Source organism: Heptranchias perlo, chromosome 11, assembly GCF_035084215.1.
Source record: "Heptranchias perlo isolate sHepPer1 chromosome 11, sHepPer1.hap1, whole genome shotgun sequence".
NCBI classification, from domain to species: domain Eukaryota; kingdom Metazoa; phylum Chordata; class Chondrichthyes; order Hexanchiformes; family Hexanchidae; genus Heptranchias; species Heptranchias perlo.
In genome coordinates, this window is record NC_090335.1 from 53,396,907 (window position 1) to 53,415,204 (window position 18,298).

Consider the following 18,298-nt stretch of genomic DNA (forward strand, 5'->3'; position numbering starts at 1 on the left):
GGAGGCTGTTGGCAGATGTTCTGCCGTGCCTCCTACAACAAACAAGCCTGGGGGAGGGGGGAGGAACTTTCTTGCCTTAGAGTCATAGAGTCATAGAGTTATACAGCACAGATAGAGGCCTTTCGGCCCATCGTGTCCGCGCCGGCCATCAAGCCCTGTCTAATCTAATCCCATATTCCAGCATTTGGTCCGTAGCCTTGTATGCTATGGCATTTCAAGTGCTCATCCAAATGCTTCTTGAATGTTGTGAGGGTTCCTGCCTCCACAACCCTTTCAGGCAGTGAGTTCCAGACTCCAACCACCCTCTGGGTAAAAAAGTTCTTTCTCAAATCCCCTCTAAACCTCCCACCTTTTACCTTGAATCTATGCCCCCTTGTTATAGAACCCTCAACGAAGGGAAAAAGCTCCTTAGTATCCATCCTATCTGTGCCCCTCATAATTTTGTACACCTCAATCATGTCCCCCCTCAGCCTCCTCTGCTCCAAGGAAAACAAACCCAATCTTCCCAGTCTCTCATCATAGCTGAAGCGCTCCAGCCCTGGTAACATCCTGGTGAATCTCCTCTGCACCCTCTCCAAAGCGATCACATCCTTCCTGTAGTGTGGCGACCAGAACTGCACACAGTACTCCAGCTGTGGCCTAACCAGTGTTTTATACAGCTCCATCATAACCTCCTTGCTCTTACATTCTATGCCTCGGCTAATAAAGGCAAGTATCCCATATGCCTTCTTTACCACCTTATCTACCTGTTCCGCCGCCTTCAGGGATCTGTGAACTTGCACACCAAGATCCCTCTGACCCTCTGTCTTGCCTAGGGTCCTCCCATTCATTGTGTATTCCCTTGCCTTGTTAGTCCCTCCAAAGTGCATCACCTCGCACTTTTCTGGGTTAAATTCCATTTGCCACTGTTCCGCCCATCTGACCAACCCATCTATATCGTCCTGCAGACTGAGGCTATCCTCCTCGCTATTTACCACCCTACCAATTTTTGTATCATCAGCGAACTTACTGTTCATACCTTTTACATTCATATCCAAGTCGTTAATGTAGACCACAAACAGCAAGGGACCCAGCACCGATGCCTGTGGTACCCCACTGGCCACAGGCTTCCAGTCACAAAAACAACCTTCGACCATCACCCTCTGCCTTCTGCCACTAAGCCAGTTTTGTATCCAAAGTGCCAAGGCACCCTGAATTCCATGGGCTCGTACCTTCTTGACCAGTCTCCTGTGGGGGACTTTATCGAAGGCCTTACTGAAATCCATGTATACCACATCCACTGCGTTACCCTCATCCACACGCCTAGTTACCCCCTCAAAAAATTCAATCAAATTAGTCAGACATGATCTTCCCTTCACAAAGCCATGTTGACTATCCCTGATTAATCCTTGCTTCTCCAAGTGGAGACTAATTTTGTCCTTCAGAATTTTTTCCAAAAGTTTTCCTACCACTGATGTTAGGCTCACTGGCCTGTAGTTCCCCGGTTTTTCCCTACTCCCCTTCTTGAATAATGGTACTACATTAGCGGTTCTCCAGTCCTCTGGCACATCCCCTGTGGCCAGAGAGGTTCTGAATGTATGTGTCAGAGCCCCCACAATCTCCTCCTTTGCCTCACACAGTAGCCTGGGATACATTTCGTACGGGCCTGGGGATTTATCCATTTTTAGGCCTGCTAAAACCGCCAATACCTCCTCCCGCTCGATGTTAATATGTTCGAGTATATCACAGTCCCCCTGCCGTATTTCTATTTCTACATCGTCCTTCTCCATAGTGAAAACAGATGCAAAAAATTCATTTAGAACCCCTCCTACATCTGCCGGCTCCACACACAGATTGCCATTTTTGTCCCTAATGGGCCCTATTTTTTCCCTAGTCATCCTCTTACCCTTAATATACTTATAAAACATCTTAGGATTTTCCTTTATTTTGCTCGCCAGTGTTATTTCATGGCCCCTCCTTGATCTCCTAATTTCTTTTTTAAGTATCCCCCTGCACTTTTTGTACTCCTCTAGGGCTTCCTCCGCCTTTAGCCTTTTGTATCTGCCAAAAGCCCTCCTTTTTTTCCTAATCCATTCTCGTATATCCCCTGACATCCAAGGTTCCCTGGAGTTCTTGGAACCACCCTTGACCTTTACGGGAACATGTTGCCATTGTATGTACAAAAGGGTACAAAATTCTTAACGTGCATCTAGGAGAGCTTTTTGAGCCAGCATGTAGAAAGTCCTACAAGAGAGGGGGCGGTACTGGACCTAATTCTAGGGAATGTGGCCGGCCAAGTGGAAGAAGTGGAGACCAGCGTCGACAGCGGCGGAAGGAGGTGGATTTCCTTCTCCAGGAAATCCACCTCTTTACACCTTTGAAGGGCCTCAATGGAACTCAAGTTGTGAATCCCTTTGATGCCGTCTGAAGGCCCCAAACCTTTCTTAGAAAAGGCCATTATTTCAGCAGGGGATCGATTACCTACAGTCACAGTGGCTACTGTGGGAGCTGAAGACTTTAAAAAACATTTTTTTGATTTGTCCTATCTGGGGCGGGGGGTGGGGGGGGATGGCAAGGCATTGCTCTGCCTTCGAAAGGTGCATTTGGGTGAGTGCCATTGATGTGCCCTTGCAGGCATTGACTCCGCCCCTGAGATTTGGGACAGGGTCTCCAGCATTGGGCAAGGGAAGGTCTGCCATATGTGCCAATGGAGCAAGGCCGAAGGAATTACCTGATCAATATGTCCGTACTGCAGTGGAAACATGTACAAACTATGTATATATTTCAGAAGATGAAATTTTGCTTATCCAAATGTGGGACATTAATACTGTGAAATGAAACAGTTTCCATAATTTGTTTTGCAGTGGCAGCATCGAACCACACTCTGTTCAGGTATCGTTCAATACAAATGTAGGATTAAGCTTTTTTATATTCTGCCTCAACAATATATCAGAGCTCCAACCAGAGGAGAGCAGTCTTACTGCACCAGTGTAACATTTCCATTTTCCACACCATTCTTCCTGGTCTCTCTGGTTGACATCATTAAATTAAGGCTATATACTGGGTGAGACAATGAAATATGCTTGATGTAGAAGCTTTACAACTCGCAAAAAGAGTCCTTCATCCCATCAGCCATGGCTAGATTTGAACCCCAGGACCAATTCAAAAGGACATAGTGTTCTCGGCCCCGATATTACCAGGGAGGCGCATTGGCAGTGGGGGGTCGACTGGGCGCATGGGTAACCCGCCCAGTAAAATCGGTGGGCTCCCCACACGCTGGCGAGTAAATTGAAGCCACTTACCTTGGCTTCCGGGTTTGGAAACCTGCGCAGCAGGCGGACTGCGCACCCGCATCAGCTGTCAGCTGGAGGAGCCCTATTAAAAGGGGCAGTCCTCCAATGCTGCTCCTGCAGCAAACAACCAAAACAGCAGCATGGAGCAGACCGGGGGAAGGGCTTCTCCCAGGTTTAGTGATGCCTCACTCCAGGTGTTACTGGATGGGGTGAGGAGGAGGAGAGAGATATTCTACCCGGCCGGTGGGAGGAAGTGGCCTCCCTCTGCCACCAAGAAGGCCTGGCTCGAGATGGTAGAGGAGGCCACCAGCAGCAGCAACATCTCGCGCACCTGGATCCAGTGCAGGAAGCGCTTCAATGACCTAACTAGGTCAGCCAAAGTGAGTACACTTACTCATTCTCCTACACTCCATCTTCCACATCACCGCCCCCACCCCACAACTCCTTCAGGACTGCCAACATGACTCTATCACATCACTCCTCACGCCCACTCAAACCTCATCCTCAACTTACCTGCACTTACTCACCTCCCCAGTACTCATCCCACCACTACCACTCAACCCAATCCTCATACAATGTCATGGCTCTGTCTCATACTCACCCTCTGATGCATCTCTTTCACAGTCAGCCTCACCCAAACCAATGCATTCAGCAGTTGGCCACGTCACCATCCCTCACTCACGCCTCTCTACTTTCTCCCCTTATAGGAGAAGAGAGCCCAGAATGCACGGGAGAGGGCAAAGACCGGAAGGGGGCCGCAACATCTGGTGGTCCTCACGGACGCGGAGCAGGAGGCTCTCGAATTGAGCCGCACCCTCGAGTGCCTGTCCGTGGGGGACACCGAGACTGCCACCCGACAAACGGCTGGTGACAGAACTTTAACATTCAGCACTCACAATAGCAAATGATGTTAACATGCCCTGCCATCTTCAGCACCTCAACATCTGTCTTCATGCTTAATATTGCCTTCTGTTCTCTTACAGGGCCTTCAGTGACTGCCATGACGGTGGTGGGCGATTCCTCAGAGGACCGGCCGGCCTCTGAGGGGGCACCGTCACATCTGAGCGAGCCATCCACCAGCGCAGATACACACACCTCGGTGGGTCCCCGTCGTCACTTAGTTGGAATTGCACATGGTGAGTCACCACACACATGTGAGCACGAGTCCGCGCCGGTGGGAGCATTCTTCTCCAGGCTCTGCTCAGCTGGACCCACAGATGCTGAACCCTGGGGGTCATCCATGAAAAGGAGGTGCTGGAAGAGGTGCCACCCGCACTCTCCACAATCGCGCAGAGGATGGAGGAGTCCAACTCCTGCATGAGTGGAATACTGTCATAGGGACGTGAAGGCACCTCTGAGATAGTGTCGCGGGAAAGTGCGGGAATGTCTGCGATGGAGTGAAGGTTAGCCTCCATCAAGCTTCAAGCACGGCTCATCAATGAGGCCATTGAGGCCCTGACAATGGCCGTTCGGACTCAGGGTGACCAACTTTCTGCCGCCTTAAACGGGCAGGCAGATACACACTAGCACCGACCTTACAAGGCTTCACACATGTCCTCCACACTGTCGTCCAGCAGGGTGGTAAGAGTGATGTGGCCCTGGCCCAGGAGAGGGATGATGGCGAAAGGGGACATGGAAGTGGGGACGCCACTCAAAGTGCTCCCACGTCTCACCCGCTATCCCCCTCTCAACCAGTACCCGCAATGCTGCCTCCTCTCCAGGATGACGAGACTGCCCCTGCACAGGTGCAGGTGGAGCAGTCTTTGGAGGGGTCCTCACGGGCACCGAAACCCAGAGGGCATCGGCCCAAAGCATCTAATCGGTCAGGGTATGAACAAGAGCAACCTGCCACTACCTCTGCTGCAGCCACAGGGGAAGCACCACGTAGGAGTAGCCGGAAGCGTAAGGCAAAGGTTTTGTGAGCACAAAGGGGATGCACAAGGGTGTTTGACGCTTTGTCATGTTTTTTATTTATATTTGTTTTATTTTCCACTCACAATAAAACTTATTGTTATCACCAGTACTGCCACGTCTTGGCCATTCTTGACTGGCTTGTGCAATAACTCCCTTTCATGAGGTTCACCATGAAAACCCGCACTTGATGCTCCCATTGGGTCACTCTACAGTGGGTGTGGGTGTAGTTGCACGACTATTTTGTGCAGGGGACGGGGGAGGGGGCTGGTGTGGCCGCTCCTCTGTCCAGGTGGTGAGGGCTGGACTCTTCACACTGTCTGATGTTAGGAGAACCGTTCACATATCAGTGACTCCCTGGCCTCACGAGCAGCCAGGTGAGCCGCTGTTCTGCCTATGGGTTGCTCCTCCTCCTCGGCCTCCTCCTCCTTGTCCTCGTCCTCCTCGTCCTCGTCCTCCTCCTCGTCCTCCTTCCACTCCTCAATACGGTGGCAGATCTGGATGTGGCCTCCTCCAGTGGCACCCCTCGCTGTTGTGCCATGTTGTGCAGGGCACAACAGACTATAATGCATCCCACTCTGTCTGGTGCATATTGAAGCGCTCCCCCAGAATGATCAAGGCACCTGAAGCGCATCTTGAGCAGCCCTATAGCATGCTCAATTGTAGATCTGATAGTGATGTGGCTGTCGTTATATCGACGCTGTTGCTCAGTGGTGGGGTTCCTCAGAGGTGTCATGGGCCACGTGTGCAGGGGATATCCCTTGTCCCCGAGGAGCCAGCCCTTGTGGGTGTTGGGTGCGTGGAAGAGGGGCGGGATGTTGGACTCCTGGAGGATGAAGGAATCGTGGCAGCTGCCAGGGTATCTGGCGCACACGTGAAGGAATCTCTTGCGGTGGTCACAGATGAGCTGAGTGTTGATGGAGTGATAGCCCTTCCTGATGAACATTCCTGGCTCGTGTGGAGGTGCTCGTATTGCTATATGGGTGCAATTGATTACACCCTGCACCCGTGGGAAGCCAGCCACAGTGTGGAATCCGACTGCCCTCTCCGTCTGGCTGGGGTCGTCCATGGGGAAGATGATATAGTGCGAGGCCCTGCAAAACATGCCGTCGGTGACCTGCCTTATGCACTTGTGTGCAGACGACTGAGAGACACCGGCGATGTCCCCAGTGGCACCCTGGAATGATCCGGAGGCGAAGAAGTTGAGGGCAGTGGTGACTTTGACAGCGACAGGTAAGAAGATGCTGCTCGGCCCAGCCGGGAGCAGCTCAGCATGAAGGAGGCTGCAGATGTCCGCGACTGCCTGGTGACTGACTCTGAGCCTCCGTATGCACTGCTCCTCAGAGAGGTCCAGGGAGCTGAGCCTCAGTCTGTAGACCCTGTGGCGAGGGTGGTGCCTCCTGCGACACCGCTCTCCCTGTTGTTGCCCTCCGTGCTATTGTGCAGGTGCCTATGGTGCAGTACTGTGTTGTGGAGCTCCACGTGGTGGAGGTGGACGGTGTGCCTGGCGAGGCTGGTGATGTTGCTCGTCCTCGGATGAAGTGATGAATGCAGCTATGGCGCCCGCCATCCTGACAGTGTGAGTTTGAGAGGGTCTGCAAAGTAGGTAACTGTGTTTGCACAGCAGAGTTTAGGGTATAAATTAATAATTTTGAGTGGAAAGACAAAGGTGTTGCAGCCAAAACTTTGTCTGAAGTGACAGAGTGCCCTGCTGCAATAAATGAGGTTTTCCCCCCACCTGTCAAATAATCCTTTGCATCTCCCACTGGCTGCTGGCTGAAACACGTCTGCTCCAACAGGGAGTGTTTCCCACAGCACGGGAAACACGCTGAGAATACTTGAAAATTCCACCCCTGCCAAAATCTCCAGTCAATGAGGTCTGTCAACTAGGTAAGTAAGTATTTAAATTATCATCCTGCCGGCTTTAATTGTCTGTGGGAGTCCCACATGCGGGAGCTGCGCACGCACCCGAATGCGTCATTGGGGAACCTGGAAGTGGGCGGGTTGGAGCCGGACTCCGGACCCACTCTGGGATTCCCCAATTTTACGAGCCCCCCCTCCCCCCCCCCCCCCCCCCCCCCGCCTCCAATCCACCCGCTCGGCTATCCTAAAATCGTCCGCATCCTTTCCATTGGCATGTAACTTTGTTCTTTTTCCTTAACATTTGTTAAAACAATTTATTTTGCTATTTTTAAAATTGAATTGTCAAATACATTCAAATTTATGAAACTATTATACATATAGATGTACATACGCATTTAAGAAGGAATCATACAATTAAGGGTACATTCACACATATATTTTGAGGCCATTATATATATAGATGTACGTTCACACATATCTTATTAAAGCGTACACTCCCATACATATATTATGAAGTCGCTTCAAATCCAGACTGCTTTTGGGAGGAATGGATTGACATATCCAGGCATTTTGGGACACCGTATGTGCAATGGCAGCGGTACAAGTTGATGTATGTCATAGGATCCCGATTTGCATATTAAAAGGGTTTACTGCCTGAAACAGACAGACACTGCAGCCGCCCAGTGTTAGCCCCCTGTGAAAGTTGTAGCAGGCCAATTGTCAGGGTTATCAAGGCAGTACGGCACCGACCCCAATTCAAGGCTGTTACCACCCCATTAACCCCATTAACCCCATTGCGACAGGTTAAAATCTTCTCCGTTATCTTTTGCTTTTTGGATAATGTAAAAACTTGCGACTTGATTTCTGGATAATACACAATGAAAGTGCAAGTCGCACCTGTGAGTTTTGCAGACAGCTGTAAGTCAGCGATTGTAACTTGTAACTATATCTTCATGTCCATGGGTACTTACGACATTCTGACTGGTCTTTTAAACGATTTTGACATTCTCGTTCAAAACTTTATGCATGGCTGAGAGGAAAGTTTTGTATCTTTGTCATCCAGTTAATGAGATCTGTAAATAGTTCTGACCCATTGAGTTGTTTTGAAAGAATAACGTGCTCAAGGTAGAGAATTATCTTGATCTACCATTACTGAGTGACATACTGCATGTTCTGTAACACAAAGTCACAATACACACTAAGATTTTTTAAAATTACTACGTCATCAGGCAGTTTAAAGCAATTTAAAATCCATACTAGCTGACATTTTAGTTGCATGACTAATCAAACAGATAAGAAGAACTCTGGTTTTGAGAGTAGATGGACTGATAAAAGACCAGAGAAGCACTTGACTGAGGATGTGGGAATGAATAGTCTAGTACAGGAACTGGACCTGTGATGTCAGAGTGAACAGTAATGCATACTGGAGATCAAAATTTAGTACAATATAATTTGCTTTATGCTATGGTGAGACCATTTCAAAAAGATTGTACAATTGCTACAGTGTTTTGTTTTGCTAAAATACAAAAGGGTCTTCCAATACATAAGTGATTTCCTGATCATGAAGTCCAAAGCAATCATTTACTATTGAAACAGAAAACATTGCTTTCTGCTGAAGCCTGAGGTATTTGCTGCCCCTGGTTTACATCAAGAGTAATAAAAACCTCAGTGTAATTTATAATCATATTCTTTATATTATAGTTTTGAAATTATTTGACACCATCACAAGAAAAGTTGACTATTCTCATACAGTGCGGGGTTTGATGTATGGCACCTCTATTTTAGAAGTGCCATTTGAATGAATTAGAATTATTTTGACAAACCAGTTCTTAATCTTTAACCATATATGAAACCAGCCTTGTACAATGTTCAAACAGTTATATCTTCACTTGACAGAATATGCTCTGGCAGCCAACTCACTCCTTTGCAGACCTTCACTGTGACATCATCAGGGAATGTGATGTTGGCAATATTCTTTTCACAATCCAAAAATAAGAATCAGTTTGAAGCAACGGTAAAATACATCAAGACAACAAGTGAGTCTACCTTACAATGTTTCCAGCTACTTCATTTTATAGGAGAATTGAGCACAAGTGCATGACAATGAGGTGAATAACCTTTTTCAGATATCTTTGCACTGTATCAGTGATTTCATACATAATTTTGAAGGCATCTGCAATCCTGCCTTGATATGCAAATTATGTCTGCAGATATATGTGGGTAGCCCACGTTACCAATATAAGAGAAGGATAAACTGAGTAACTATGGACTAGTTAGTCTAATGTTAGTTATAGGCAAACTCTTACAACCCATAATTCAAGATCAAATTATAAGCATTTTGAAGTGCGTGGCACAAATAAAGGACAGTCATTACAGATTTGCTGTATGCAAGTCATGTTTGATAAATTCAGTAGAGTTTTTTTGAATAATTGACTGTATAGATAAAGGAAACACAGTAAATGTAGTGCATTTGGATTTTAAGAAGGTGCTCGATAAGATGTCTCACAGGAGACTTGTTATAAAAATTCAGGTGTATGGTATAAAAGGAAATATAGTAGCATGGATAGAAAATTGAAAACACAGAATTAGAGTTAATGGGTGTTGATCAGATTAGCGAAAGGTTACGAGTTGTGTACCTTAGGGGCCAATGCTGGATCTAATTTTGTTTTTGATATATACATATTATAATAGCAGATATCCCATATCAATAGGGTTATTTATTTTATGTAGGGAATACATCAGGGTTACTGATTTACAGTCACTGAATAAGTCAAATTCAATTTTTGTTAAATGGCATTCTGGGAATTTCACTAGTGCTTTGGGAATTAAATTCCATGACTCTTGTTCTGTGAAAACCATAAATGAATGGCCTTTATTACGTATAATTTTAGACATAGGCAATTTATTTTTATCCCTTACCAGTTGTAAAGTGGAGAATACCCAGAAGATAATATACAAGATATACTAGTTGGAGCTAGATATTGGATAGTTAACGGTACAGGATAGGGGGAGTAGGATTTGGTGGATTGGGGGAATGTTCAAGGCCTTTGGTTGTACTTTTCAAATAGACCTAGGGAGAAAGGATTTAAAATCAGCAGCGGGAGCCGGGATTAGAGTCTTGCGGGAAAACTGCCATTTAAAGATCAAGGTGCTGGAGGAGCTGGGAGCAGAGCAATAACTAATTGGGATGCTTTCTGGGACAGACACAATCTAAAAGCAAAAAAAAAACACTTTTTTATTCATTAACTGACCAGTTTTTATGGCTGGGATTTTTCTAAAATCCTGGGAATGCCCCTTTTCTTGTGAACTTGTTTCAACTCTGCGCGGTAGGGGACGATTTCCTCTGTGCGCTTTGGTATAGTGAATTTATAAACATCTCCTTCATAAATGGGTTTGAGATTTCACTACACCCAGGACACAGAAGAATTTGTGCCCCTAGGCTTTTTCATACTTTAGGTTGTGTAGTTTTGAAAAGCTAAGACATCTTCAGTCAGTGATTTTTATTTGTAGTATGGTTTGGTAGTTTGGATATATTCTAGAAGAACTATCCATAAATCATTCTGCAAATCAGTATGATTGAAATGTGTTAATTCATGTCTGTCCCTTTTGATTTTCAGTCTGCGGTGGAACAATAACTGCTTATAATGGGTCACTGGTCTCTCCATTTTATCCCAGTTACTACCCTCCAAATATTAACTGTCTCTGGACAATTACAGTAAGTAAAATAAAGATTATTAAATATTTATGTATGATGATTGGAACATCACCATATGACTTTCAATGGTGTGGTTGTTTGTAGTGTGTTTTGCTTTAACAGTAATCATGATTAGAGTCTCCACTGGCAGAGCACCTGCTTCATGTAGGTTTCATTCACACAGTTCCTATCTTTCAATCTCCTGCCTGGTTATAATTGGTTCAAAATTATGAATTCCTTCTGTCCGTATATCCATTAACACTACCCTGTTCTCTCCATAACTTAAAAGGTTTGCTGGATTTTCACCAAACTGCCTCTCATCCAACTTTGTTCCTTTCAGTGTTGACAAGCTGCTACCCAAAAATTTGTAGGTTCATGCACCAAGAAACATGAAGTTGAAAGCTCAATAAGATTTTAACTTATACTTATTCATTAGATACTGAAATTATTATTTTAAAATTACTGTCATGTAAGTATTTTGGTGGGTGCATTCCACTATGCATGGTTTTTATTACTTTAATTCCTGAAGTGTTGCAATGATCATGTGGCATGTCAGAAAATATCAAATAGTAGATTTTATGAATTTGCTCTCAGCGCAGGGCCTTAACAGAAAATTGTACAGGGCACGCCGATCTCTATGTCCAAATTCACGTCATGTCCTCCCAACATGCGACGCTCTGAGTCAGAAGTGCTATTTCACAAAAGCTATCCCCTAATTCTTAGTGGCAAGGAGGAATTCCCAGTGTTTCTGGTAGGTTCGATTCCTGGAACAGCCACTCTTAACAACTCAATTTTAGAGCTATGCCATTAGATAGCCAAAGTTCACATTGAGAAAGATGTGAATTGTGCTGCAGTGCAAATTACTGTGATGTGATTTTCAAAGGTTGTTTTTTAATTTGACATTAAAAATATTGTTTTACTACAAGTATGTATAATGACACAATCATTGTTATGTATGTTGTTAAAAAACTTGAGGAACTTATTTTCCTTTAATGGTGATGTTGGTACCTCTTTAAAAATAGCATGAAAACACAAAAATATTTGTCCAAAACATTAAACTCCTCTTTTCTCCTACCCCCAAGTAGGGGTGAAATGATCCCATTGCCAGAGTTGTTCTCAATAGCCTGATGACATTCATTGTTTAGGCTTTGAGACTGCCCACTTGTGGACAATGAGACACTGGCACCTTGAGCTGTACTCTAGCAAGGAATCAAACACTTTCAGGGAAGGGGTGGTAGGATAGGAGAGGTGGATGGGAGAAAATTGGCAGAAAAATCAGAGAGAGGTACCATCTTCTGTTTGACAAACTTTTTCTCATTTATTTGAAAACATACAATCCATTGCTGTAAATGGTGTTGAAAAGCATTCTCAAAGAAAAACCGAGTGGTGCAGTTGTTTAAACATTGGCCTTTCACCCGTAGGACTGAAGTTCAAATCCATCCCAGGCTGATGGGATAAACGTCTTCTGTGTGCTGGATGTAAGAGTTCGATGTAAAGTTAGCTTTGGCACTCTCAATCAAATTTCTAATGATGTGGAGATGCCAGTGATGGACTGGGGTTGACAATTGTAAACAATTTTACAACACCAAGTTATAGTCCAGCAATTTTATTTTAAATTCACAAGCTTTCGGAGGCTTCCTCCTTCCTCAGGTGAACGATGTCGAAATGAAATCCTCGAAATGAAATCGCATTTATAATTCACAGAACAATGCTTGGTGATTACAGACAGTTTTTTCAACTGCCCGTTGCCAAGGCAATCAGTGTGCAGACAGACAGGTGTTACCTGCAAGTTCTCAGAATATACAAATCACCAAAAAAAACAACAAACAAAAAAAAACAGAGATAGAGAGGTAGAAACATAGAAAAGACAGCAACTGACCCGTTATATTAAAAACAGATAACATTTGTTCGCTGGTGGGGTAACGTGTAGCATGACATGAAGCCAAGATCCCGGTTGAGGCCGTCCTCATGGGTGCGGAACTTGGCTATCAATTTCTGCTCGACGATTTTGCGTTGTCGTGTGTCTCGAAGGCCGCCTTGGAGTACGCTTACCCGAAGGTCGGTGGATGAATGTCCATGACTGCTGAAGTGTTCCCCGACTGGGAGGGAACCCTCCTGTTTGGCGATTGTTGCGCGGTGTCCGTTCATCCGTTGTCGCAGCGTCTGCATGGTCTCGCCAATGTACCATGCTCTGGGGCATCCTTTCCTGCAACGTATGAGGTAGACAACGTTGGCCGAGTCACAGGAGTATGAACCATGTACCTGGTGGGTGGTGTCCTCTCGTGTGATGGTGGTATCTGTGTCGATGATCTGGCATGTCTTGCAGAGGTTACCGTGGCAGGGTTGTGTGGTGTCGTGGACGCTGTTCTCTTGAAAGCTAGGTAATTTTCTGCAAACGATGGTCTGTTTGAGGTTGGGTGGCTGTTTAAAGGCGAGTAGTGGAGGTGTGGGGATGGCCATAGCGAGGTGTTCGTCGTCATTGATGACATGTTGAAGGCTGCGGAGAACATGGCGTAGTTTCTCCGCTCCGGGGAAGTACTGGACGACAAAGGGTACTCTGTTGGTTGCGTCCCGTGTTAGTCTCCTGAGGAGGTCTATGCGATTTTTTGCTGTGGCCCGTCGGAACTGTCGATCGATGAGTCGAGCGTCATATCCTGTTCTTACTAGGGCGTCTTTCAGCGTCTGTAGGTGTCCATCGCGTTCCTCCTCGTCTGAGCAGACCCTGTGTATTCGCAGGGCCTGTCCATAGGGGATGGCCTCTTTGACGTGGTTAGGGTGGAAGCTGGAAAAGTGGAGCATCGTGAGGTTGTCTGTGGGCTTGCGGTAGAGTGAGGTGCTGAGGTGCCCGTCTTTGATGGAGATTCGTGTGTCCAAGAAAGAAACTGATTCTGAGGAGTAGTCCATGGTGAGCTTGATGGTGGGATGGAACTTGTTGATGTTGTCGTGTAGTCTCTTTAGTGATTCCTTGCCGTGGGTCCATAGAAAGAAAATGTCGTCGATGTATCTGGTGTATAGTGTTGGTTGGAGGTCTTGTGCAGTGAAGAAGTCCTGCTCGAACTTGTGCATGAAAATGTTGGCGTATTGGGGTGCGAATTTGGTCCCCATGGCTGTTCCATGTGTTTGGGTAAAGAACTGGTTATCGAAGGTGAAGTCATTGTGATCCAGGATGAAGCGCATGAGTTGTAGGATGGCGTCCGGAGATTGGCTGTTGTTGGTGTTGAGTATTGATGCTGTCACAGCGATGCCGTCATCGTGGGGGATACTGGTGTATAGTGCCGAGACGTCCATCGTGGTGAGAAGTGTTCCTGGTTCAACTGGTCCGTGGGTACTGAGTTTTTGTAGGAAGTCTGTAGTGTCGCGACAGAAGCTGGGGTTTCCCTGTACGATGGGTTTCAGGATGCCCTCGATGTATCCAGAGAGGTTCTCACACAGGGTTCCGTTGCCTGATACGATAGGACGTCCGGGTGTGTTGGCTTTGTGTATCTTTGGGAGGCAGTAGAAGTCTCCCACGCGGGGAGTACGTGGGATGAGAGTGCGTAGGATGCTTTGAAGGTCTGGATCGAAGGTCTTGATCAGTTTGTTGAGCTGGTGGGTGTGTTCTTTGGTCGGATCTGCGGGTAACCGTCTGTAGTGTTCCTGGTTGTCCAGTTGTCGGTATGCTTCTTTGCAATAGTCTGTTCTGTTCTGTATGACTATGGCTCCTCCTTTGTCCGCTGGTTTGATGACGATGTTGCGGTTGGTCTTGAGAGCGTTGATGGCGTTGCGTTGTGCTCGGGTGACATTCTGGACTGTCTTCTGAGTGTGGCTGATGAATCTGGCATTGACGCATTTCCTGACAGCTTGAGCAGACATGTCCAGCTGAGGGCAGCGACCCTCCGGAGGAGTCCAGTTTGACTCTTTCCTCTTCGGTTGCTGTACCGCGGATCCCTCTGTCTGCTGTTCCGGATCGTCGATTGTCTCATTGGGTTCGCTGCTGAAATCTTGGGGTTTGTGGTAGAATTCCCGGAGCCTCATTCTCCTGATGAATTCCTCTGTGTCCGCCGCGAGACTAGTGGGGTCCATTTTGGTAGTGGGGCAGAAATTGAGCCCTCGGCTGAGAACTTCGATTTCGTCTGGTTGAAGGGTGTGGTCGGACAAATTGACGATAGACTTCCCTGTGGTTGCAACCGTGGTACCAGGGGAAGCTTGGTCGATGCTGGTGGTGATGCCGAGTTTCTCAAGCTTCCTGCTCTTGGTTTTCATGTAGGCAGCGTAGTTCCGTTGCCTCGTCTGTTTGCCGGTATATCGTAGCTGGTCTGCTGTGTCCTGAGTACAGGTTGAGAGTATGGACTCTATCTTGGTTTCGAGGTTGTGGCGTCTGCTGTAGAGTTGGTGTATGAGATGGTTGCGGAGTGTGCGAGAGGTACGGCGGCAGAGTCTCTCAGCGTAATCCGAGTTGTATGTGGACTTGAGTGGGTTCGTTATCTGTAGTCCTTTCGGGATCTTGTCTGCTTTCTTGCAGCTCTGTAAAAACTTGATGTCTGTGTCTAAATGCGCAATCTTCTTAGATATCCTTTCCACTGTGAGCCGGCAACCACAGGGAAGTCTATCGTCAATTTGTCCGACCACACCCTTCAACCAGACGAAATCGAAGTTCTCAGCCGAGGGCTCAATTTCTGCCCCACTACCAAAATGGACCCCACTAGTCTCGCGGCGGACACAGAGGAATTCATCAGGAGAATGAGGCTCCGGGAATTCTACCACAAACCCCAAGATTTCAGCAGCGAACCCAATGAGACAATCGACGATCCGGAACAGCAGACAGAGGGATCCGCGGTACAGCAACCGAAGAGGAAAGAGTCAAACTGGACTCCTTCGGAGGGTCGCTGCCCTCAGCTGGACATGTATGCTCAAGCTGTCAGGAAATGCGTCAATGCCAGATTCATCAGCCGCACTCAGAAGACAGTCCAGAATGTCACCCGAGCACAACGCAACGCCATCAACGCTCTCAAGACCAACCGCAACATCGTCATCAAACCAGCGGACAAAGGAGGAGCCATAGTCATACAGAACAGAACGGACTATTGCAAAGAAGCATACCGACAACTGGACAACCAGGAACACTACAGACGGTTACCCGCAGATCCGACCAAAGAACACACCCACCAGCTCAACAAACTGATCAAGACCTTCGATCCAGACCTTCAAAGCATCCTACGCACTCTCATCCCACGTACTCCCCGCGTGGGAGACTTCTACTGCCTCCCAAAGATACACAAAGCCAACACACCCGGACGTCCTATCGTATCAGGCAACGGAACCCTGTGTGAGAACCTCTCTGGATACATCGAGGGCATCCTGAAACCCATCGTACAGGGAAACCCCAGCTTCTGTCGCGACACTACAGACTTCCTACAAAAACTCAGTACCCACGGACCAGTTGAACCAGGAACACTTCTCACCACGATGGACGTCTCGGCACTCTACACCAGTATCCCCCACGATGACTGCATCACTGCAACAGCATCAATACTCAACACCAACAACAGCCAATCTCCGGACGCCATCCTACAACTCATCCGCTTCATCCTGGATCACAATGTCTTCACCTTCGATAACCAGTTCTTTACCCAATCACATGGAACAGCCATGGGGACCAAATTCGCACCCCAATACGCCAACATTTTCATGCACAAGTTCGAGCAGGACTTCTTCACTGCACAAGACCTCCAACCAACACTATACACCAGATACATCGACGACATTTTCTTTCTATGGACCCACGGCAAGGAATCACTAAAGAGACTACACGACAACATCAACAAGTTCCATCCCACCATCAAGCTCACCATGGACTACTCCTCAGAATCAGTTTCTTTCTTGGACACACGAATCTCCATCAAAGACGGGCACCTCAGCACCTCACTCTACTGCAAGCCCACAGACAACCTCACGATGCTCCACTTTTCCAGCTTCCACCCTAACCACGTCAAAGAGGCCATCCCCTATGGACAGGCCCTGCGAATACACAGGGTCTGCTCAGACGAGGAGGAACGCGATGGACACCTACAGACGCTGAAAGACGCCCTCGTAAGAACGGGATATGACGCTCGACTCATCGATCGACAGTTCCGACGGGCCACAGCAAAAAATCGCATTGACCTCCTCAGGAGACTAACACGGGACACAACCAACAGAGTACCCTTTGTCGTCCAGTACTTCCCCGGAGCGGAGAAACTACGCCATGTTCTCCGCAGCCTTCAACATGTCATCAATGACGACGAACACCTCGCTATGGCCATCCCCACACCTCCACTACTCGCCTTTAAACAGCCATCCAACCTCAAACAGACCATCGTTTGCAGCAAATTACCTAGCTTTCAAGAGAACAGCGTCCACGACACCACACAACCCTGCCACGGTAACCTCTGCAAGACATGCCAGATCATCGACACAGATACCACCATCACACGAGAGGACACCACCCACCAGGTGCATGGTTCATACTCCTGTGACTCGGCCAACGTTGTCTACCTCATACGTTGCAGGAAAGGATGCCCCAGAGCATGGTGCATTGGCGAGACCATGCAGACGCTGCGACAACGGATGAACGGACACCGCGCAACAATCGCCAAACAGGAGGGTTCCCTCCCAGTCGGGGAACACTTCAGCAGTCATGGACATTCATCCACCGACCTTCGGGTAAGCGTACTCCAAGGCGGCCTTCGAGACACACGACAACGCAAAATCGTCGAGCAGAAATTGATAGCCAAGTTCCGCACCCATGAGGACGGCCTCAACCGGGATCTTGGGTTCATGTCACACTACACGTAACCCCACCAGCGAACAAATGTTATCTGTTTTTAATATAACGGGTCAGTTGCTGTCTTTTCTATGTTTCTACCTCTCTATCTCTTTTTTTTTGTTTGTTGTTTTTTTTTGGTGATTTGTATATTCTGAGAACTTGCAGGTAACACCTGTCTGCACACTGATTGCCTTGGCAACGGGCAGTTGAAAAAACTGTCTGTAATCACCAAGCATTGTTCTGTGAATTATAAATGCGATTTCATTTCGAGGATTTCATTTCGACATCGTTCACCTGAGGAAGGAGGAAGCCTCCGAAAGCTTGTGAATTTAAAATAAAATTGCTGGACTATAACTTGGTGTTGTAAAATTGTTTACAAATTTCTAATGGGCATGGGCTTACAGGACAAAACAGCACTTAATTCGATACAAATCAACAATGTCACTCACAAGTCTGAGGATAGATGCTGTGGGAAATGGAAAAAAATCCAATATGGGTGCAGTGGAGGATGCTCTTCTGAGGTAAGGGCGGAAGCATGTTACTGGGCAGAGTGGAGGGATCGTTCCTCTGCATCTGGCTGTTCCAAAGCAGACCTGGGAATGCTTGATGCTGTCACTGGGCGCCTGAAATGGGAAGTATTCCATTCCACAACATTAGCATTTCTTACCTTGTTGAGCACAGAAAAATGGCATTATCGAGTCTATGGCATGTGATTCATTATGGCACACGGCTCTTCCCCATCCCAGAACACTTTTCATGAAGACTGAGGCTTCG

The 18,298-nt window shown here is 47.1% G+C and overlaps 1 protein-coding gene across 1 annotated transcript in view; it reads left to right on the forward strand.

Moving 5' to 3' along the window:
• LOC137327346 (suppressor of tumorigenicity 14 protein-like) overlaps positions 1-18,298 on the forward strand; it is a 113,606-nt gene that overhangs the window by 38,452 nt on the left and 56,856 nt on the right. Inside the window, exons 8-9 of the mRNA XM_067993047.1 lie at positions 8,943-9,082; positions 10,664-10,761. Coding sequence (XP_067849148.1) covers positions 8,943-9,082; positions 10,664-10,761 — 238 coding nt within the window. The remainder of the gene's footprint in view (positions 1-8,942; positions 9,083-10,663; positions 10,762-18,298) is intronic.